The sequence below is a fragment of the Salvia hispanica genome, chromosome 5 (genome assembly GCF_029641045.1).
Source record: "Salvia hispanica isolate PSC_SH4W2 chromosome 5, Shi_PSC_v1, whole genome shotgun sequence".
NCBI classification, from domain to species: Eukaryota; Viridiplantae; Streptophyta; class Magnoliopsida; order Lamiales; family Lamiaceae; genus Salvia; species Salvia hispanica.
The window spans coordinates 23,234,381-23,259,090 of record NC_142696.1 but is presented as its reverse complement, the minus strand read 5'-3'; the positions used below and the strand labels follow the sequence as shown (position 1 = coordinate 23,259,090).

Below are 24,710 nucleotides of genomic sequence, written 5' to 3'. Positions count from 1 at the left end.
TTACATCAATTAAATATCCTAAAACTGAATAATTTAGCACACTCTGTACTCCAGTATTGTTGTAGACAGCCGCTTAAATGATTTAAATGTATTTTCTCACATTGTATCTACAGTCTACAGTCTACACGATAGTAAGTACGTAGTAGTAGAACTTGTATACGTAAAGATGAATAGTTATAGATGGCATTTCCGTAGTTAGTGAGGTAATTAGGGGGCGGAACCAAACAAGGTCCCCTGCCCCCTTTCAAATCGACATTATTAACTTGGAGTAGGCCCCCTTTGGAGCCAGATTTTTCAATCTTGAAGATCCGTCCATGTCAAATGTGATAGATTTCTGCCCAATTCATACAGTCCCAAGATATTCGCCGTCAACTCTAACTACCACGTTAATTCCATTTGCATCCATCCAATTTAATATAATTATCATTATCATACATAAGTTAATTAAATACGCCTAATTTCGACTATAGTAATAATTTGTTAAATTTTACACAATGGATAAGGATGGTTGGATAATAATAATGGGTTATAAAAGCCAATGGACAATAATAAAACTGAGCAGCAAATGCAATCATTGTCCTACACTTGAACTCATACAGCTAGCTCTGCTCTCCTCCGCTCCTACCCCACAAACACCTCTAACTTGGAATCTTTGCCGGAAAATCCATCGGAAAATCCTTTGATTTTCGATTTGGATTGATTGAAGCAGGTAACAACATATATATATAACTCATCACGTCAAAACCCTATTTCAGCTCATCTAGCTTTCAAATATCTTTGATGTGTTTCTTGTTGCCAAATTTCTTGATGGAACAACTGAACATGCAGATTCAGGAATCTACTGTTTTTGTTTCTTTCCTTTTCTTATCTCAGATTTTTTCAAGCAAAATAACCATAAATTTCGAGTTTCTTCTCTCCATGTTTTTTGCACTAGTCGATAGATAAACGTAAACCTGTGGTTGATCTCATGAAATTAGGGTTTGGGTTTACTATAAAATTCATTTACTATAAAAGTTGGTCTGATAATTTATTGCGAAAATTCAAATCTCGAAATCTAGGGTTTCGTGGAGTTACGTGAAGCTGTTAACTTTACCGTCCACAAATATAATTATATGTACACACAATACTGGTTTTGTTACAGTATATAAATTCATTTGATATGTGCTCATCTTTCAATTCATTGCCGTTTTGGGCGGAAGATTTTTGCTTATTTTTTGTGTCTTTACTTGAAGCTTTGAGCCACATGATTCAACAGTGACTGTACCTTTCTCTCTCAATCATCTTTCTCTTTCTTGCTTGAGACTCAGATTTCTCAAAATTATCTTGTGATTACTTTTCCTGAAACTGCCACTCTCTCTCTACAACATGTGAGCACTCCAAATTCGTCGCTTCTATTTTCAGCTTTGTTAGTGATACCCTTTCTACTTGATGCAGGATTGATTCTCAGCCGTGAAAATGACCTAGTCAGTGTTGGTGGATATGAACAGCTTAAGGCCTGAGCTCCACATCGCACAGCAAAGCCGTCGAGACAAGTTGCGAATTCAGCAAGACACCTATTTCCCTCACGATGCTCTAAGCTACGATGCGTCGGAGATGATCAACTTCTCTGTCAATCCGGGCCCCCTCAAGCGGCCCGAAGAGGCCCCCTTTCCTACCACTGACGCACAATACTTTAGCACATGGAAAACCTCACAAGATTGGGTGGCTAATCACACCTCAATTTACAATTCTACTAATCCTATTTCGGCGCTGAATGTTAAGCCTGATTATCTAGGGTATGATCAAGAGCTGCATCCATCTCTTCCCAATTCAGACTCCTCACTTTACCAGAATATTGCGTTGCAAGACCTCGAATTCGCCTCTCTCCGCCACAAGAGCTCGGGGGAAGCCGGCCTCGGTGGGCCTTGGCTGGTTGGTGGGAATGGCTCCAGCCAATGGTGCGGCGAGCTTGATTTCACTCGTTCCAACGCACAAGCGCTCTCGCTCTCCCTCTCGTCCGTCCCTCGGCCGAAAGTCCACGAGACTCAGATTGCTGAGAGGGGTTTGCAAGCCAGAGGTGTCTGTGGAAGTAGTAATGATCAAGATTCGAGAACTTGGAAGCCGGAGATGCTGTTGCCTCCGATTCATCAGAATGTGTCGAGCAGTAGTAGAATTCATGGGGCACAGGGTTTGACTCATCGGAACCCCGGCCCGTTGGGCCCATTCACCGGATACGCGACCATTCTCCGAAGCTCGAGGTTCTTGAGGCCGGCACAGCAGATGTTGGAGGAGCTATGCTGCATTGCCGGACCTAAAGATGTCGAAATATGTGATGTTTCTGATGAGATTTTGGAGGAGGTTAGGGTTTCCAGTGAAGGTGATACTAACGATAACGACTGTGCCATGGGGGCGTTCGTGTTCAATGGTTCTAGTGGTAAGAGCCAGGAGGCCGGGGGTACGAGCTGCTCGTTGGATGCTCAACGGCCGGAGAATCATCAGAGGAAGGCAAAGCTGTTGTTTATGAAAGATGAGGTTGGTAATACCTGTAGGGACTTAATTATGCTTTTTAGTTGGGTGTTAGTGGTACAAGTTTTATTATTAGCATTGCTTCTGCATGTGATCTTGAAAATTTTGATTGCTACCTCATCTGCCATTATTGATGTATGTAGGTGAATAATTAAGAATCTGTGTATTAAAGATAGGTCATGCTTTAGTACTAAGCATACCATCAATACTGATACTGAAAATGACTTATGGTTGGCTTGTACTTCTACTTAGACGATAAATAATACAGTATGAATTTCTAATCTTGGCCATGTGGTGGTACTTGGTATTCTTGGGTAATAAGAGTCACTTTGTTGAAGTACTTCTTAATTCATAAATTTCCATTTTTTTGTTTCTAGTACTACATGTTTAGTTTGGCCTGTAATAAACTCTTTTGGTTTCTGTTGATGTGTCTTTGTCAATTTTGGTACTAATTCAATTATTTCACTAGTGTGATTTTTATAAGGTATGGTATTGGACTATTATGCGAAGGCATAAGTTTCACAATTCTTTTGCTAACAATTTTTTGGGTTATTACATAAGTGAGAGTACTTTTAAAATCTTACTCAGTTTGATAATTTCTGTAAAGTTTAATTTCTTAATTTACCAAACATGATAAGTTCTTTGTTTGCGTTTGACTTCAAATATTTGCAATTGTAATTAATTTTCCATTAGGGATCTTTAATTGTCTCTATTTTTCTATCACGTATACATTCATTACTCCATTTTCTTGCTTCTCCCTAGAGCTAATAATTCTTGGAGACGTCATTTTAGATCATAGTTAGGTAAAAACATCAATGCACGAGGCAGAAAATATTGCATTGCATGCAGGAGAATGTGGGACATAACTTGAATTTTTTAATTTTTGAATTTCTCCAACTGTGACTTGCATGTGACTTGTCTATGTTAAAATGTAAAGCTTTTGCATATGATGAGACATTTTAGTTGTCTTTTCTTCGCTCCCCCACCCTCAAATAGTATGCTAATTAATTAGGTCAAAGTGTTGTTAAAAGCTTTAACAAATAAACAACTTTTTTTGGTGATTAGTTACTTTATTTTTTTTTCAAATAGCTAGCAGCTGGCATATCTATCTCGAACATGTTTTTGGCCGATTGTGCAAGTGGTTGTACAATAAACTTAACTTTTTCTTAATTGAAATACAACTGTTATTAGATTCTCTCTAGCTTTTACCCTTCCCTAATTAGATGTGTTATCTATTTATTATCGAAAGTGACAAATAGTTTATGATCCTCCATTTTGTACAAGGTTTGCAAAAGGTATAAACAGTATCACCAGCAGATGCAAATGGTGGTGTCATCTTTCGAATCAGTGGCCGGCCTCAGTGCTGCCACTCCTTACGTGTCGTTAGCCCTAAAGATGATTGCCAAGCATTTCCGGTGTTTGATGAATGCGATAATGGACCAGCTCAAGAGCATAAAAAATGCGCTGAGGGATGAATTCTCGTCCCCGTCTGCTGCCACAGCTGGAAACAAGGGCGATGCCAATGCTTCGGGGTTAAAGTTCTTCGATCAAAGCTTCCAAAAGCAGAAAGGGGCAGGGAATATTGGCATTCTTGAAAACCAGCATATTTGGAGGCCTCAGCGAGGCCTACCAGAACGTGCCGTTTCTGTCTTGAGAGCGTGGTTGTTCGATCATTTCCTTCATCCGTAAGACCCTCTCTCTCTCTTCCTCTCTTAAACAGTACATCTGACCTTTTTACTAACCTGAGTTTTCTTGTATATGTGAAGGTATCCTACAGACACTGACAAGCATATGCTGGCCACGCAGACCGGCCTCACTCGAAACCAGGTCTTATTATTTCTGCCCTTTAAATAATGTGTCTTGTTTATAATAGGTGTTAATAACAAATGAGGCTAATTTTAAATAAATAACCAAAACCAATTAGACCATCTTTAAATCAATTTAGTTCATACGAGTTCATACCCTTCGTATGAGAACATAAACGATCTTTAAATGGCCTAATTGGTATTTAAAAATGACCTCTGTGTTTTAATCTTTATCCTTCCATTTTTAATCTAATGGTTGAGATTTGGTCTCTAGTTATGCATTAGAATTTGGTTTTTGTTTTTATCACTACTCTTTTTAAATGAACCTCAATTCTTTAATAACTCTATTGACCTTGCTAAATAACTCAGGTTTCCAACTGGTTTATCAACGCCCGTGTCCGCATATGGAAGCCGATGGTCGAAGAGATACACATGCTCGAAACCAAAGTGTCTGAAAATGTTGGGAAAAGTAGTAATGGCAAAACTGCAGTTGAAGGTTGCAGTCAAGGCGACGACAGCAGCCAATCTTTGAACCGGCTGAGATTGCATGCTGTCCCGGATCAGCAGGGCGAATGCTCGGGTTTTGGCCCTCCCGGGCAGGAAGGGGATAAGTTTAAGGCAAGCATGTGGAATCAAGAGAAACGTTCAAGAATCGAGTACCACGTCCAGGGCAGCGTTGATGGGCCGATGATGGGGTTCATGCCGTCTCACGGAAGTGGCATCGAGGGGGGCGGGATAGGGTCGGTGTCGCTGACTTTGGGTCTCAGGCAAAGCCCGGAAGGCGGTCAGCTGCCTCCGATGCAGCAGGAGAGGCATATGAGGCATTATGGAGGTCAGATAATTCGAGACTTTGTTGGCTGATGATGTTGAAATATGAATCTTGGATGTAGACTTTGGGGAAATTAAGGTAGAAATAAATTATTTTAGACGACAAACGAAGGTGGTGAGATTTGGGAAAATGGAAAGTAGGATAAGCAAAATACCTCTCCAGAAATGTAGGAAAGAACATTTCAACGTAGTGGCGGTGTTTTGTATTGGAAAACCGTTTCTTTCGGCTATAAAATATGGTTGGATTTGTTACATTTTTTGTGTGTTATCGTCTGTTCGTGTTATATTTTCATTTTTTTTGTCGTTTTCTGATTTTTCATTAAACATTTTGGTGTGTCGCTACACTTTTAGGTGCTTTTCTGTCGTATAAACAAAAAATTTTATGCGCATATTAGTTATACTCCAGACTTGGGTACCAATAATTAGGTCTAAAGATATGAGGTCATTTTGGTCCTATAAAAAAATTGAAAAGGAAATTTATGTCAGATTACGATATTGTAAGTTTAGAGACTAGTAGTGCTAAATGTTTTTTCTAGGGATAGCGTGTGTTCTCGAACTCATTAGTTTCATGGTCATATATATTTTTGCTTTATAATTTCGGTCTCACTAATGATCAGTTGGTTAGACTAGTTGAACCATGAATGAATAATTTAGTGGATTCGCTTATCAATTTATCATCTCAGTCTTTAAAAATTAGAAACTTTTAAAACGGTACAAGTTTTTATAAGTAAGAGAGATAAAAAAAAGTAATTGAAGTATATTTGTGGATAAATAATGTAAGGTTTTTATTTTTAAGAGTTTACTAATAAGGTCTTTATTAGTACTCCTCCGTCTCTTAAAATTTGACACCATTTGACCTGACAACGGTTTTAAGAAATGTAATAGAAAGTTGTTTGAAAAAGTTGGTGGCATGTGGATCCTACTTTTATATTAGTTTTAAAATAAAATGTGAGTGAGAATTAGTTAGTGAAATATGAGATCCACTACCAAAAATGATAAAAGTGAAAGGTGATAAATTTTCAGAGACGGACGAAAATTTTTTTCGCAAGTTTTATGGGAGAACGTGTCATACGTATGGATTGGATTGCTGAAACTCTTCCGCCACAATCTTGTCAAACTATTAGTACAAAGATTGATCATCTAATGTGGCCGGACCCACTTGCGTTAATTGCGTATTATCATAATCTCTTTACATATAATTAATTGTTTAATTAGATTGTAAGATGCGCTTGACCAATAATAATTTTGTAAATTTTGTTTGCAAATTTCTTTCAGAAGAAAGGATAACTGCAATGTCAAACACTAAATATTTTTCATCTAATCAGTGGAGTAATTATGTATACTTTTAAAAAGTTCATAATAATTTCTTTTATCGATTTTCAACATTCACACCTTACAAATTTCATCGGTAAACGAAAATCAATTGTGTCATGTACAATTATGCCGTTTCATCAATAAAACATAGTAGTATCAACTTTTCTGGGTTGTGTTTGAGAAAATATCAATTTTATTTTTTTAATGCATGGATGATTATAAATATATAAAGTTCTTAATGGAAATTACTGTGAAAAATCTAACCGCTCGTTAGCTAGGGTGACAAAGTATTTGCCACGAAAAATACTCCACAAATACTAATTTATATATTTTGCCACATCAAAGTACTCCATTATCTCCATTAATTTGTACATACACACAACACGTAGACCGTAGAAGGTTGAGCTTAAACAAACTTAGCTTAATTATTTCTATTATTTAATTAATTATTTTGAAAAGCAGCTTAATTATTTCTACAGATATTTCTACACACTGGTTCTCTCATCATCTCTTTGGCAATTTTGTGATCAGGCTGGATCACAGGTACCCCTGCTGAAGTCGGCCATGGAGCAAGCATGGTGGTTATCCAAACTACTAACAACACCATCGTCATCAACTACGGCCTCCTGCTGCTCCACCTCCACCGCCTGCTGCTTCTCTCCCGCCGCCACTCTCCTCCCCTCCACCGTGAAACTACTCATCACTAATGCCACCACAATCACCAATGCACTCAACTTCATTCCACCCATTTTAATTTATCCTGCCATTCATAAATTAAATAACCAATTCAAATCAAGAGTTTCAACTTAATTGTATATGAAGTTAAACTAATTACTACTTCTAGATTTTCAACTCACCCTGGATTTCTTGAACGTTAAGTGCTAGATTTTGGGATCGTCGAATGGTTTGTTAACGATGGGAGATTTTGTGTTTATTCAAGAAAATTAATTTTTATATGCCATATATATAGTTGTAGATTAATGTGATGATGCAATTTAATTCGTTGATGGGGTCTCCACCAAACTAGGCAATTTCTAGTGGGATGCCCATTTTATTACAAGATGTGATCAAAAAATGATGGAGCTAAGGAAATTATTAGCCTTTTCTGGAAGAACAAATTGCACATCATAATCCCATTAACCCCAGCCAATAAATTTAATCACAAAGTCAAAGGATCACAGTAATAACACTCCTATATTATATATTTATTATATAAACAAGTAATAATAATCGATCAGTTAATAATTACTACTAATTTCGGTCTAGCTTGTGCGTAATATATACATGTATATATATGTTCTCGGTATTTTTATACGTATTTAATAATAAACGCAAGTTAAAATAGATTTGTTCATTATAGTGTGCGAGGCGAGGATTAACTATTGTGCAATACCAACGCAAATATTTGCTACAAATGGATAGATAAACCATAATTATTTAAAATTGTCGTCGAATGCATAATTTGAGAGCATTATTGACAGTGGAACCAATAGGAACAGAGTCCGTAGATTTGGATATTATTTTTGTCATTTAATGCAACTTGTTGGCTTACTAATTGCTCTCCATTAGTCGTCTCAAAACAAATAAAATTGCTCTGAATTAGTGCGGTAACCTAATTTAGTAGTAACATTATTTCATATTGTGCTCCATTGACAATCGATCAGGTTGAGTTGACACTTTAAGTTTGATTTTTCGATCGGTAGATGTTAGACATAGGCGTTAAATACGGCTAACACTGTTGGCAATTGAAACTAAAAAAGTAACATAAAAACTGTCCCACATCGGTGTCAAGAGAAAACTGAAACTAGTATATAAGTCTCATAGGCCCTCCTCCTATCACCAATTGATTTTAGGATGGAACCCATGGATTTCTATCAAACACAATATTGAGTATCCGAAACATATTAAAATTTAAGAGCATTCACAATAGGGGCGCCGACGAATAATACGGTGAACACAATATTGGGTATCCGAAACATATTAAAATTTAAGAGAATTCATCGGGCACCTATTGGGGGGAGCCGATATCGGGCGCTGATCTCCAACATTATCGTTTTTTTCCACATCTATATATACACCTCATTGCAATTCATTTCATTCACATCTCTCATTCTCTTGACTATTACAACGACAGTGAATTATATAGAGAGAGTGAAATAGAATGTGAGATAAGCTGAGGATGGGCTGAAATGATTGTGAGGTGGGTTGTTCCGATTGTGAATGCTCTAAGGTAACATTTAATTTTCTGAATAGGATATATCAAGATAGTTAAATATTGATAAAAATACAAGCCAACATTAAGAACGTGATTAAGATAAAATTTTTAAGTTATTATTTATAAAAGGTTATTTGCATGTAAATACACGAACTTTGAATTTTTTTTAGTTTTCCTCTTACCAAAAATTTTGGCAAAATTAAAGCTAATGTGGAGTATACTTAGCATATTTTCATCTACATGGCGGAAGGTGACAAATCAATATGACATATTATTAGCCTATAAATACACGAAGTTTCGATATTTTCTGAACTTTTCTTTTTCTAATTTAAATACACGAACAATGAGATTTTCTAATTTTTTTCCAATGAATTCAAAGAAAATGATACTAATAAGAATACCCTTTTTCTAAATTGTTACTTTTGGTTGTTTTGAACAATATTTTTTTTTAAGGATATATCAAGATAGTTAAATATATCAAGATAGTTAAATATAGATAAAAATACAAGCCAACATTAAGAACGTGATTAAGATAAGATTTTTAAGTTATTATTTATAAAAGGTTATTTGCATGTAAATACACGAACTTTGAATTTTTTTAGTTTTCCTCTTACCAAAAATTTCGGCAAAATTAAAGCTAATGTGGAGTATACTTAGCATATTTTCATCTACATGGCGGAAGGTGACAAATCAATATGACATGTTATTAGCCTATAAATACACGAAGTTTCGACATTTTCTGAACTTTTCTTTTTCTAATTTAAATACACGAACAATGAGATTTTCTAATTTTTTTCCAATGAATTCAAAGAAAATAATACTAATAAGAATACCCTTTTTCCAAATTGTTACTTTTGGTTGTTTTGAACAATAATTCTTTTTTAATTGAACTGTCTAATATCTTCTAAAATGAACAAATTTTAAGAGATTTTTGAAGATATTTGTGACTTTTGTGTTTCAAATTGCATTTGGTTAGAATGACAATTGTTTTTATTTTTTTATATATTAATGCTTTATTTTCATACTATAAATACTTATGTAAAAAAATTTGCATATACTCATATTTTATTTTGATTATTAATTTTTTTTTATTTAAATGATGTGCTTTTAAAATGTTAAGGAAATATTACTATTTAAAAAAACTCACTTTCCCTAAATTTTAACAAAGATAAATTAATGTTCATGCTAAAATTTAAAAAGTGTTGTACATTAAATAATTTTAAAAAAATCTATCATAAAAGAAAAAAATTTAAAAATACCAAAATTTGGAGGAATTCTAGAAAATCTCGAAAGTGAAAATTCTAGAAAACTTCAAAAGTTCGAATATTTTCCAAGTTACAATACTCGCTGTTTTTTGCACATTGACACTTATGACGTACACACCAGTTTTAATTTAAATAAAAATTGTTTTTCGAGGAAAATCAAAAAAACAGAAAGTTCATGGAGTATTTAAATTTTAAAGTTTGAAAAAAATCAGAAAATATAGAATGCTCTTATATTTACATGTAAAAAACTCATCTATAAATAAGATAATTATCAAGATTGTTTATGGATAGGAACTAAAGAATTGAAAGGATCAATTTAATCATGCAAATACCTCATAAAGCTTATAATTATGACCAAAAGAGTGGAGGAACAGAAGAAATTTTATATGCAACGATTCGAAATAAAAACTGATCAGCCCAATTCGAAAATCCATACCGAATTCTCTATAGGAACAAACCAGATATCAAATCCAAAATGCAAACCATAACAAATCGACATGCAATGTTCAATGGCATAGACTAGAATATTTGTGTATGGTTCGATAATATTATTACTGATATGGTGCCCTTTAAATAGGGTGAGTAAATCATGTACATGAAATGTTTCTATCTTAGTGAGCAAGTAAAGAATTAATTACAGAATATTTTCACAATCCCCTAATTTAGGTGATTGATTATTTTCTCCTCTAATTGATCTCCTCTATCTTCAACACTCCCCCTCAAATTGAGTAGTAGGGTCGCCGATACTCAATTTGCCGAGAATATCTTCAAAACTTCTTGAGTTAACAGCTTTTGTCAATATATCAGCTAACTGATATTCAGACCGTACAAATGGCAACTCGACAATGCCAGTCTCAATCTTCTCCTTGATGAAGTGTCTATCTACCTCCACATGCTTTGTTCTGTCATGCTGTACTGGATTCTCTGAGATACTTATTGTTGTCTTGTTATCACAATATAGTTGGCATTTTCCGGGAGGGAAATCAATCTCTGTCAACAGTTTTTTCAACCACAGAATCTCAGTCAGACCACTTTTAATTCCTCTGAATTCTGCTTCAACACTTGACAGCGCAACCACTTTCTGTTTCTTGCTTTTCCATGTCACCGGGTTTCCTCCAACGAATGTGAAGTAGCCTGAGGTGGATCTTCTGTCCACTGGATTGCCTGCCCAGTCTGCATTAGTGTATCCATGGACTTCTAAATTTCCATTCTTCTTGAACACGACTCCATGTCCAATTGTCCCCTTCAAATATCGGACTGTTCGCAGCGCAGCTTCCAAATGTTCAGCTTGAGGCTGATGCATGAATTGGCTCACAACTCCTACGACATAAGCAATATCAAGTCTAGTGTGGGAGAGGTAGATGAGTTTCCCAACTAAACGTTGATATCACCCACGGTCTGCCAGCTCAGCTCCGTCTTGTATTTGCAACTCATGACTCAGCATGATTGGTGTATCAGCTGGCTTACACTCAAGTAATCATGTCTCTGCTAGAATGTCCAAAATGTACTTCTTTTGCCTCAGAAATATCCCTCGTGGTGATCGAAGAACTTCAATTCCCAAAAAATATTTAAGATCACCTAAGTCTTTCATTTCAAACTCTTTGAAGAGATTCTCCTTCAACCTCTTGATTTCCTCCTCATCATCCCTTGTGATAATCATGTCATCGACGTACACTATTAGACATGTAGTCTTTTCTCCAAGTTTCTTCAAAAACAAGGTGTGATCAGAATTACTCTGTCTGTACCCATAACTCTTCATTGCATCAGAAAATCTTCCAAACCAGACTCTCGGGGACTGCTTCAGCCCATATAGAGTTTTCTTCAACCTACATCCTTCGCCTGTCTTGAAGTTTTCTGAGAAACAAGGCGGTGCTTCCATGTATATCTCCTTTTTCAATTCACCGTGGAGAAATGCATTTGTGACGTCGAATTGATATAATGGCCAATCTCGATTGCCTTCAATATACAGAAGTACTCGAACAGTAGCCATCTTGGCTACCGGGGAGAATGTCTCTGAGTAGTCCACCCCATAGGTCTGAGTATATCCTTTTGCCACGAGTTGAGCCTTATATCGCTCAATCGATCCATCGGGTCTTCGTTTGATGGTGAAGACCCATCTGCACCCAACTGGTTTCTTTCCTTCGGGTAGCACACACTTTTCCCACGTTTGGTTTCGAAGGAGAGCATTAATCTCCTTTTTCATAGCTTCCCTCCAGTGCTTGTGTTTCATGGCCTCATCTACCGTATGTGGAATTTCTTCTTCATCATACAATGCTTCCTCAAATGCCTGAGCCATTTCAGTCAAATGACCTTTCACCAAATTTGCAACGGAATATCGGGCTTTCCGGTTGATTCTTTCCGGAGTGTACTTCTTGGGCGGAACTCCTCTGTTCGGCCTTGGAGGTAATATATACCTTCCAGTGTCGGGATCGATCCCTTCTATCTCAACTGTCGCTTCACACCCTGCATCTGCAGAGTGCTCACCATAACCTGTTTCCTGACTTTCATCATCAGCATTAGGTACCACAATGGTATTCTCAGGGGAAGGAGGACTTACATCAGATATCAGAAGCGGAGAGGTATTAGGAGATGTGTCACTTGGAGCCTCGGTTTGCACTACATCAGAGACTTGCTCAGCGGAACTGCGTACTGCTTTCTCTGGTAGGTCCGCTTCTGGTACACTTGGCATTGACACCCAACATAGTGGGTCACTACTAATATTACCCCTAATATTATTCTCACTCTCCCCCTGACCGTTAAGTTGGGCATAGAAATATTCAGATTCAAGGAAGTCACAATTCATCGTGGTATACATGCGATTAGACTTAGGATCGAAACACCTATACCCCTTTTGGTTCACCCCATATCCTACAAAAACACATTTGATGGCACAAGGAGATAATTTTGTTCTTTCATGTTTTGGTATATGAACAAAGACAGAGCACCCAAAGACACGGGGTTCCAAGGATAAGTGTTGTGGGATATTGGTATGCAAGGCTAGGGCATCGAGGGGTGTTTGAAATTTTAGTATGTGAGTGGGTAATCTATTTAAAAGGTAGGCAGAGGTGGCTAGGGCTTCGGGCCAGAATAGTTTAGGTACTTGTGACTCAATGAGAATGGCTCGGGTCATTTCTAGCAGAATTCGGTTTTTTCTTTCAGCTACTCCATTCTGTTCAGGGGTATGGGCACACGTTGTTTGGTGTATCATCCCTTTTTCTAGGGCAAACTGTTTCATTTTGGAGTTAACAAATTCACCCCCATGATCAGAACGAAGGATTCAAATGGGTTTCTGAAATTGGGTTTGGATTAGGCTATAAAAGTGGACGAAGTGTTCAAAAACTTCAGATTTATGCTTCATAAAATACACCCAAGTCATACGAGTACAGTCATCAACGAAAATAAGGAAGTATTTAAAACCTTGCCCCCCAATTACTGGTGCGGGCCCCCACACATCTGAATGTACTAAGCCAAATAAAGTTTCAGTACGAGAATTACTCAAATGATAAGTATTCTGATGGCTCTTGGCAAAAACGCAAGTCTCACAGTACATGCTAGATTTCAGAGTATTATTAGGGAATAACATTTGTAAATAACCCGGGGATGAATGTCCTAAACGTCGGTGCCAAAGCCAAGCTTCCCTATCGGCAGTCCCGTGAGTCAGCATGGCAGCCCCTTTTTGAGCTATCTCATCCACGTAGTACAACCCGTTGTTTTCAGTGCCACGCCCAATAATCTCTATGTTCCTGATATCTTGTAATAGGAAAAAATTGGGCTGCATTAGTAATGTGCAGTTCAATTCCCGGGTCACATGACTAATTGACAATAGTTTGTGAGAAAGTGAGGGAACATGCAAACAGTTTGATAATTCCAAAGTAGGAGAAATTTTTACAGTCCCTGCCCCCTTAACAACTGTAAATTCCCCACTAGCAGTTTCAATATGTGACAGATGGGGTTTACGGGGCTTGATTATGTCTAACCCATCGTATGTCATGGTATCAGTAGCCCCGCAATAAAAAATCCACCGATTATTTTTTTCCAACTCCCCAGATACGACACATGCTGTCCCAAAATTTTCTAGAACTTGAAAACGATTTTTGCACTCAATTGGGGAATTTTTAGAATTTTCTAAGTTTTTCCAGGTCTCTCTATAATTTCTAGAAAGTTTGGGGGCAGATTGTGGGACTTTATCAAAATGGGGTACAAAATATAATAATGCAGAAGTTGTGGGGTTGGGTATAAAAGGTTGAAACCCTAATCCCAACCCCTCGTTACCTCCCGCCGTATCTTCAGTCTCCCCCTCTTCTCCCAATATAACGATGCCGGCTGCAAATTGAGCTGCTCCGGTCGCCTTTGCAGCTCCGGCGACCGGTGGGTCGTTGCCTCGGGCGTATGTAGCCGTGTTTTCACGGTTTCCCTCGACGGCGGTGACCACCGCTGGTCCTCCTTCTCCGATGGCAACTGCGGCGTGGCCTCCCCTATTCCACGGAGGGCGATTTGACGGCTTGTGTTTGGACTCCCACCACTCCGGGTATCCTACTAATTCAAAGCATTAATCTCGGGTGTGCTTCCCCTTTCCGCAATTCGAACATACGAGTTTGGATTTATCCTCCTCTGTCCGCCGTTCGTCGTACCGCTTCTGACTCCATCCACCGTTGCCACTGCCACCGCCGCGAGGAGCATTGGAGTTTGACCCACGTCGATCTCTCACCGTGAACAACCCCGCTCCAATTCCATCCCCTTGTGAATCTGAGGCGCGTAGGACCCCTGTTCGGATGTCTTCCCGTTTCACCATGTTGTACGCCTGATCGGGCGAGGGGAGTGGTTCTATCTTCAATATCTCCATCTCCGTATGTTCATATTTATCGTTTATGGCTGTGAGAAATTGATATAACCTCAGATTTTGGGTATCTTCATTGTATCGATCAATGTCCGGTGGATACTCCATCCGGTTTGGCTTCCTTAGATCAACTGCTGTCCAGATTTCATTTAGAGAGTTCCACACATCCTCTAATGTGTCGTTTCCTTGTTTCAGCGTAGTTGCCCTACGATACAAATCGTATATCTGGATGGCGTCTCCACCACTCGCATATGTCACGGCTAGGCTGTCCCATATGTGCTTTGCCGTCGGCTGTTGTGTGACTCGGCTCACCAGCTTTGTCTCAAGATTTTGGACTAACCATGTGAACTCACAATGGTCGGCTTGCTGCCACTGTGCAAACATCGGATCTGTCCTCGACGGCGGGGTTGGGACTCCAGTGATGTGAGAAATCATCCCTCGTCCGCTTATGGAATTTCTCATGAGAACCGACCATACCTTATAGTTATCTCCATTGAGTTTGATCCCTACTATCAAGGGTTGTGAATCGATTCTGTATGGTGTGACAACTTCTGGTTTGTTGGCTTCGATCAGTTGGTTTGGTTGATTTGGTTGGGGTTGATTATTTGCAAAACTATTGCGCATAAAATTTTAGAAGAGGCGAGCAAACTCATCCGCTTCGGATGTGTTATGGCCGCCGGTGATTTCTTTTTCAGGATCTGACATGTTTTTTTTTTTTTCACAGGTTTTGGCTGAAAGGTTCGGGAAGGGTTTATGAGCGATGATGACTCGGTTTCTGAGCTCTCAGAATCACCTGCTCTGATACCATGTTCAATGGCATAGACTAGAATATTTGTGTATGGTTCGATAATATTATTACTGATATGGTGCCCTTTAAATAGGGTTAGTAAATCATGTACATGGAATGTTTCTATCTTAGTGAGCAAGTAAAGAATTAATTACAAAATATTTTCACAATCCCCTAATTTAGGTGATTGATTATTTTCTCCTCTAATTGATCTCCTCTATCTTCAACATGCAAACTGAGCCAATTCTTGTCAGGATCGTCGGTGTCGGCAGAATTAGTTTGATATTGTCCGCTTTGGGTCAAACCCACACGGATTTGTTTTTGGGTCACTCCCAAAAGGCCTCAAACTAATTGGGGTTAGACAGGAATTATATACACCTTCCAACTTCCCTCAAATGTCCGATGTGGGATAGGTTTGTACTAACAAATCTCCCACTCAAACCGAGACCACATTGAAACACATAATGGGCTCCGACTCTGACGGATGGTCGGCCCCACTCAAACATGGATCTCGCCAATCGGACCAGACTCGACGCCAACCTGGCTCTGATACCACTTGTCAGGGTTGTCAGCGTCGGCAAACATAGGTTTGTACTAACAATTCTTAAGAATCGGTGAATCTTCTCAATTTCCCACCAAAGGAATCATCAATTCATCATTGGTGGCATTAGATTCAACTTTCAACCATTAATGAATATAGTACCCCCTCCGTCCCGCTTTAGTACCACTTGTCAGAGTTGTCAGCGTCGGCAAACATAGGTTTGTACTAACAATTCTTAAGAATCGGTTAATCTTCTCAATTTCCCACCAAACAAATCATCAATTCATCATTGGTGGCATTAGATTCAACTTTCAACCATTAATGAATATAGTACTCCCTCTGTCCCGCTTTAGCAGTTCCAGTCACTTTTGAGCACTCGTTTTGTAAAAATGATAATAAATAGTTAAAGTGGAGAAATAGTAAAGTAAGAGAGAGAATAATGTAGTGAAGACAACCGTGAACGTTTTATGATATGTTAAACCACTTTTCAAGTTCATAATATGTAGGATAAAAAGTCACGATGAAAACCACGTTGATTTAATTGTGTCAAATATGATTAAAAAAAGGCCTTGTGAGTTAGTCAAATATAGTAGGGAAAATTGCTTAAAAAGTCACAAACTCTAGGGAAAGTTTAGTTTTTCCCACAAACTATAAAAGTTGTGCCTAAAGTCACGAACTTTATCGGATCATACAAATTTCCCAAACTACCGACATGACGACATATTTCCGTTAAAAACTTATCCCACATGGCATGGCGGAGGCGTGACTTCGCAAAATTTTTGACTGGGCACAAAACGACTTCGTTTTATTCTTTTTTTTATTGAATCTTCTTTACACGTCGCCGATTTCATCCCTAACCGTTTGTCGACGATTTCACTCTTGTCGATTACGTTTTCCGTTGATTAAATTGGGATTGCGCTTTCGAAATCAGCCAAAAAGAGGTTATATTGCCTGAGTTTAGGGTTAAGCCAGAAATTTTGTCAAGTATGATAATATTTTAATGGAAATATGCCACCGGATCGGGTAGTTTGGAAAATTTGCACGATCCGATAAAGTTGTGACTTTAGGCGCAACTTTTATAGTTTGTGGGAAAAACCAAACTTTCCCCAAAGTTTGTGACTTTTTAGACAATTTATCCAATATAGTACTATTAATAAACATGCCGTGGAAAATACCACACAAAGTAAAAAGTGTAAAGTTATTTGAAAGTGTAAAGTTATTAGAGCATTAAAGAAGCTATTTGAATCATGAATAGCCATAACATCTAAATTTACTAAAATGTCATTCTATCGTCGACCACTATGTGGTATCGTCGACCACTATGTGGTTGCATAGCATTACTCTTTATTTTACTACAGTATACTTATATTATTATGTATGATTACATAACATAGAGAAGAACGTATTAAGGGGGAATAATTACATTCCATTAGTATTTGGACACCAACATATAAAAATTATAATTGCATATCTTTCCAAGTCAAACTAAAATGATTAAAATAAGAGCAATTTTCCTCAATGTAGAAGAATTTATGTTTATACATAATCAAATCAATTTGGTCAAGTAACATTCTTTCTTTACAGCATAAATAAGTAATACTAAGTATATATAAGCATGGCCACGACCGAAAACAATAAAGAAGACAACAGTCTCCATTATTGAATTAATGTGTAAAGTTTTCGTTTTCTTTATTTCTAGAAACTTGGGAAATTATCTTATTTGACTACGAGAAATCGCTAGTAAGTTCGGCTTTGCCGCTTGAGTTTAGAATATCTGGTAATATAATTTTGCAACATGCTAATTAGTATGCAAGCATCTATGATGTAAAAATATTATTTTAAATAGAATTTCGATGTATATACACTCTATTTCAATCAAATGAGAATCGCATTTTTGTCATCTTAAATTTTAGTTGCTTTTAAAATAGCTCAACTCAAATTTAATTAGTTGCAACACAGATCGGAATTTTCTTATTCATATTCCGTGTCTCCATACATGTTCTAATGGTATTTGAAAATTAGAAGCGCAGCCCAACCCACGATGATGAGGGCGATGACGAACAAACCAATCCATGTGCAAACAGTCAAATTTAAACAATTTAAAATAGTATATTTTCAGAAAAACATAGAGGGGCAGGTGAAATATGATATCAATTATTCTATTATTACAGCCCACATTTAGAAAAGTGCGCCCATCACTTTTTGACGCTATAACACGTGGACGACTCCCACCAACCTTCTAAATCTTTCTAAAATAAGGAATCATGTGATATAAGTTGTAAAACAAAATGTTATCTTGACTAAATAACTTCAGCCCACCGTTAATATCAACTTATAAAGTATTCACTTCTTCCCAAATTATCTTGAATCCTGGATCCATTACACGCTAATTTCAATAAATATTTCAAAATAATTAGGGAAGATCGATAGTGCTATTTAAATCTCACTATGTAATTGGAAATTAAGATATGCACATAATTTGAAGTGATTTGATCATTGTAATTTTATTAAAACAGGGTTTGTAGACAATTTACTACTACTACTACTATTAAAGTATGAATTTTTGCACTCTCATTCAATTTGAAAGATTATTATCATCAGGTAGATTTTCCTATCAATGTCCAAAATAGTATGATATTGATGCGTCATGTTTGAATAACAGACCGATCAAAATCAACTACTTCTATTGAGCGTTCACATTCATTAAATATTTCCTTAACTCGCACACACATTTTTTTTATCAATACTATCTCGGTTCTATATAAACATCATGCCTCCCACTCCCTTATACCACAACAACATTTCCTATTATTTCAACAACTCCAATCCAATCCCAAATTCATCGCATCTTACATCAGAAAGCAGGAACCATCATGAGGTTTTCAAATAGAGTTTCTAAATTCTCCCTTATATTTCTTGTTCTTGCAATCTCCATTGCAGCTTTGGCAAGAGCACAAGAAGTTGGTAAGGTTAACTATCTTGTTCCTTTTTTATGGAAAATTACATACTATTATTTTCTATCATTTTTAGTTTTATAGTATATTAATTTGTTGTGGTGAATTGATGTAGATGATGAAAGAGAGTTCAGTTACGACGAAAAAAGTGGGATCGGGCCATCGCGTTGGGGAGAGATCCGGCCCGATTGGAAGGATTGTAACGCGGGGGAAATGCAGTCTCCCATTGATTTGCTTAATGAGAGGGTTCAAATAGTTTCCCATTTGGGAAAATTACGTAGAAGTTACAAACCTGCTAATGCTACTCTCAGGAATAGAGGCCATGATATGATGGTATTTTTATTTTTAACTTACTTCTTTATATAACTTAATTTCTACTTATTTGCCCAAATCTGTACTTTACATATATATTAAATAATTTGTGAGTGCAGTTAAGTTGGACAAATGATGCCGGGAATATGCAAATAAATGGAACCTTATTTCACCTCAGGCAATGCCATTGGCACTCACCTTCCGAACACACTCTCGATGGAAGAAAGTAATTTATTTTTTCCTCAATTTTTATTTCACATTTTGATAATATTTTCAGCATAAGTTACTAAATCTCATACAAAATGCATTAACAGGTTTGACATGGAGGTTCATCTGGTTCACCAGAGTGACGATGGTCGCACGGCTGTAATCGGAATCATGTACAAAATTGGACGCCCAGACTCCTTCATATCATTGGTAAATTTTCATGCGCACTTTCATATAATTTTGGAAAGTTTCATGTGATATAGTACATCTCTAGACTCTAAATTATTGTTTTTTCTCTTGATTTTAGTTAAAACCAGGGTTTAAAGCATTGGGTGAAACAAAAGATATCGAAAAGGCTATTGGTATGATTGATCCCAACTTGATCAAATTCGGGAGTAGAAAATATTATAGATACATCGGTTCACTTACGGTTCCACCCTGTACTCAAAATATCATATGGTCTATTGTAAGAAAGGTATGCTTTAAAAAAATACTAAACATGCTTAGCTTTCAAATTCTATGATCATTATAATGTGACAAATTAATTTGAATTTTCTAATCGGTGGCATATGTTTAATCAATTGATTAGGTGAGGACGGTGACAAAAGAACAAGTTAAATTGATCCGGGAGGCTGTGCACGATGTAAGTTATCACACAATGTATTGATTTAATAATTGATGGAGCACTACTATATTATTTAGTTTTTGTTTTAATAAACTTATGATAATTTGTACAGACATTGGAAGTAAATGCTAGGCCAATCCAACCTACCAATGGGCGTTCCATGGAGCTCTACAGGCCAAATGATATTAAGAATTGATGATTATTTGAATAATTTATATTGAGTCTTTGATTTATTATAGTTATGGTATTTTATGTTCCTTTATTTACCATGTATTGTTTGCTCGCACGGCTGGTTTTGGTTGTGTATATTTGTTTATTTGTTATCATATGTCCTATTTCAATAAACACATTATTATTTTTTTGTTAGCCTTTCTTTTTCTTTTGCCCCCATAATTATGTGTGGAATGTACGGGATGATTTAACCTAAACAACAAAAATATAACTAGATTGAAGGATGTTCTATTGATATTGGTTGTTGGCAGTCAAAGTCAAAGACAAGATGTAGGCTTGCTCCTTTAAAAAAAGAAGATGCAGGTTTCCAAGAAATTAGTATAGTTACATAATTAGTACTAATACAATTGTAACTAATATAACGTTAATTAATGACTAAAAAGACCACAGTTGAATTTAATAGGATGAAGCATGTTAAATCAAGATCTTATGAGCAAACATACCTTAAGGTGTAAGCAAATTAATTTATATACCTATATTAGTATAGTGTTTTTGGTAATAAATAAAATGAGAAAAATAAAAAAATGTATATCCACATCGATCTAATAATACTATCCTCCAAGAATCTAAAGAACTAAATATGTTAAATCAAAAATTCAAACATAAGAAATCTTCATTAAAATATATATATATATATATATATATATATATATATATATATATATATATATGGATGTACTAAGATGACAACTCTCTTTATTGTAACACCATACCACCATTTTAGGCTATTGGATCTGAAAATCGTGTGCTTATCATGCTGCCACGTGTAAAAACACGGAGGGGTAAAATAGGAAATTTCTAATTTTACGTTACCAGATTGCAGTGTTGTTCATTGAATATTGCAGTCTTACCACAACAATATTGCAGTTTACCACGACTGCAATATCTAATACAGTAGACTGCAAACCCATGTTTTTTCACGAAACTTAATCCTAGGCGTCCATAGATGAGATCTAACGGACTATATTGGTGGTATGATGTTATTTTAATTATGGTGGCACCCTAGTGCACCCCTATATATATATATATATATATATATAGGGGTGCGTTAAAATGACAACACTCTTAAAATGACACTGTGACACCACGCTAGACTACAATATTATATATGCTAGACTGCAATAGTATAAACGCTTAGACTGCAATCTATAGATTGCAGTCTAGCGTATTGGATATTGCAGTCGGGAAAAATTGCAGTCTAGTGTATTGGATATTGCAGTCCGTGAAAATTTACCCTTGAGCAATTTTTATGATTGCCACATGGCAGCTTATTATTCATCCACATGTACAAATGATTGGCTAGGAATGGTGGTATGGTGTTACTTTAAGAGGTGTTGTCATTTTAACACAATCCTATATATATATATATATATATATATATATATAGGGTCTTGATATATATATATATATATATATAGGGTCTTGTTAGGTTGAGATTATTTAGCTAAATTGAGAAATGAGATGCAATATGGGCCACTAATCCACAAGCTAAACAAAATGTCAACAAATACGACATTATGTCAACAAGGGGGTAAAATTGTAATTTCATAAATAGAAAAAGCGTGAAACATCAAACTGATTTCAAACTCTAAAATCTCTCGTCAAAAATCTCTCTCGCTGATCTTCATACACTTCGAATCCTTCAAAATCTGCAACAACTCGGTGATTTTCAAAATTCAAACCAAAAACATTGAAAATCTCGCCGATCTAAATGACGAACGAAGAGGAAAATCGGAAAGAATCGGTTGAAAAATCGATTGAAGCTGAGGAACACCAGTTAAAATCGGCGACGCATGAAGCTACTTCTTCAGGTTAAGAAATTGATTCATATTTTAAGTATATTGCTTTGATTTTGGTGTTTTAATAAACATCTCGATTTCGTTTTTTATGAATTCGATACTTGCTGAATTTTTTTGTTGATTTGCGATTGTAGAATCGGAAAAGATGCCAACGAAAAATGCTGTTGTAATAAAAGGAAGAGAAGAATCTTCATCTTCCAGTTAAGGATTTGTTTAAATTTTTAAGATTATTGACATTTTATATACTAGCTATTGACATAGCTATAATAATATACTGTTGACAGTAATGACAGTAGTGTATGCTTGTTTTAATAGGTATTGACATAATAATATTGACATATTGTATGCTTGTTAGAGTGGCTGTAGAAAACTTACAAATGTATGGCTGTAGTTGTATGCCAACAACTATTGAGGTATGCTTGTTTCAATGGCTATTAGGATGGCTGTAGAAAACATATGTATGGTTATAGTACTATGTCAATAGCTATTGACATATTCTAAGCTTGTTTAAATAATAGTTGACATAGTCATATTTATATAAACAGAGTATACTTGCCATAAACTTTATAAGATAATCAACAGGTTATGTCAACTTTAACTGTTGACATAATAGTAATAATATAATTGTTCTAACTATATATGGAAAATACCTTTTAATGACAGAGCATACTTAATGCCTGAAATTCTGTTAATTGTGATTGGTATATCTAATGAAATAATTTTAGTAATATACACACACTTGATGTCAACAGAGTACACTTGTTATTGTCATGATACTTTGTATAATTGATATAGATTTATTATGTTTAATTTTAAACCAGAAAACAGAAGAACATCCAAGCGAAAAAGGAGTAACTCAGTATCTCAGAAAGAGTTAATTATTGTTAAGAAAAAGCAAAAGAAAAGTGTAGAAGATGGAAAACAGATTGTTATTGCTGAAAATCTATCTCAAAGGCTTCTAGTGAAAAGGAAGCCAATGTATTTTGTTGATGCAATAAGCAGACTGAATGAGGAACAGATTAATTCTGTGAAGGAGTTGGGTTTCGAGAGTGTCCTACATTTCAAGATTGATTACATAACTAGCAGATTAGCATTAGTATTATTATAAAATTTTGAAGAGAATAAGTGCAAGATAAAGCTTAACAATGGTAAACAAATTCATATCACTGAAGAGGATGTGGAGCTTGTATATGGATTCCCAAGAGGTGACATTACTTATTCTAGAGATAAGTGTAAAAGTAATGCAGCTTTAATGAGGAAGATAGCAAAGAAATGTGGTACGAAAAAAGAAAGTGTGAACCATAACGATGTTTTAAAGGTTATGTTCAATGATCTTCAAGGAGGAAGGCAGTTTAAGACAATGTTTTTGTTATTGCTAGAATCAATATTGATTGAGCAATCAACATGTGGAATGGTAAAATCTAAGATTGGAGAGATAATTGATGATCTGGATAACGTGAGAAATGTAAATTGGTGTTCGTATGTAATATCTGTTCTCAAATTTGCAAAACAAAATTGGTCAATCACAGAGAAGAATGCATTTGCTGGACCACTTCCCTTCCTTATGGTATGTTTTACATTTTGCATTGTTGATTATTAACATAATTACATTAGGTTGTGTGTGTAGTTGATATAGCTCGTACTATAATTAACATAAACTGTATTAGTTATTTTAAGTGGCTTTTGTATTTAGTTGACACGACACAATAGTAATTGACATGCATTTTTTAACATATGCAGCTCTGCTACTTAGACAGAGTTATACAAGACAAGCGTCCTGTTCCTCGGACATTTCCATTAATGAAAGGATGGAAAAGTGAGCATCTTCAGGCTAGAGAAGATAGAGAGATAAGTGCAGGAGTTTTTGGTTTAGGAAATGTAAAGAAGAGATACATTCGAAATGAAGAGCAGCAGCAAGAAAATGAAGAACAAAGAGTTGATGTAGATGACAGTGGGGTGAGGTCTTCTTCTCAGAACATACTACCATCAGATATGGTGAAAAATGTTTTAAAATACATCAATCAGATAAATGATGGAAGGACCAATCTTGTTAGAGTCCTCAAAGAAGCTTTTTCACAGATCAAGAATAATGATTTATTTGGATTTGTTTGTGACATTGCTAGAAGTGCAATTGGAAACAAAAAATCTCCGGTCGTATCTGTGAGTGACACTTTCCTGCATTTGTCCCAGTCATTTCATATAGACGACAATGTTGGTGTTGATAACTGGAAAGCGGTATTTGACTCAATACGGAATGCTGAAAAAGAAAACGAAACACTTGAAGATTTGAATGAATTTCCAACTTTCAGACTGGGAGATTTCTTCGATAAAGTAAGCACATAAACAACCTATATTTAAATTAATACATCATTTTGTTGATACATTGTTGAACTAATTTTTGAACAGGCTGTAGAAGAAAGAAATAGAGAAAATTTACCTACATCACCAGTTGATAATCCTGAAGAGGTTAGACAAACTGTTGAAG

At 36.1% G+C, this 24,710-nt stretch overlaps 2 protein-coding genes and 1 long non-coding RNA gene across 4 annotated transcripts; 2 read left to right on the top strand and 1 right to left on the bottom strand.

Moving 5' to 3' along the window:
* Window positions 1–567: 567 nt before the first annotated feature.
* LOC125187289 (BEL1-like homeodomain protein 7) lies at window positions 568–5,392 on the top strand. 2 transcript variants are annotated; one of them, XM_048083847.2, is made up of 5 exons: window positions 568–709; window positions 1,435–2,511; window positions 3,790–4,190; window positions 4,272–4,332; window positions 4,680–5,392. In XM_048083847.2, the coding sequence occupies exons 2-5, from the start codon at window positions 1,480–1,482 to the stop codon at window positions 5,169–5,171; spliced, it is 1,986 nt and encodes a 661-aa protein (XP_047939804.2). In that variant the 5' UTR covers window positions 568–709; window positions 1,435–1,479; the 3' UTR covers window positions 5,172–5,392. The 2 variants fall into 2 exon arrangements, with proteins under 2 accessions (XP_047939804.2, XP_047939805.2); XM_048083848.2 differs by lacking the exon at window positions 568–709 and adding an exon at window positions 811–1,367.
* A 1,364-nt stretch (window positions 5,393–6,756) lies between these two features.
* On the bottom strand, window positions 6,757–7,397 carry LOC125190852 (uncharacterized). Its single transcript, XR_007170981.1, has 2 exons — window positions 7,310–7,397; window positions 6,757–7,212 (listed from the first exon to the last, which is right to left on the bottom strand). It is a non-coding gene; the product is annotated as an uncharacterized LOC125190852 (long non-coding RNA).
* Window positions 7,398–18,903: 11,506 nt separating this feature from the next.
* Window positions 18,904–20,561, top strand: LOC125190624 (alpha carbonic anhydrase 7-like). Its single transcript, XM_048087972.2, has 7 exons — window positions 18,904–19,061; window positions 19,167–19,384; window positions 19,483–19,589; window positions 19,678–19,780; window positions 19,878–20,045; window positions 20,160–20,213; window positions 20,308–20,561. The coding sequence occupies exons 1-7, from the start codon at window positions 18,971–18,973 to the stop codon at window positions 20,389–20,391; spliced, it is 825 nt and encodes a 274-aa protein (XP_047943929.1). The 5' UTR covers window positions 18,904–18,970; the 3' UTR covers window positions 20,392–20,561.
* Window positions 20,562–24,710: the final 4,149 nt, after the last annotated feature.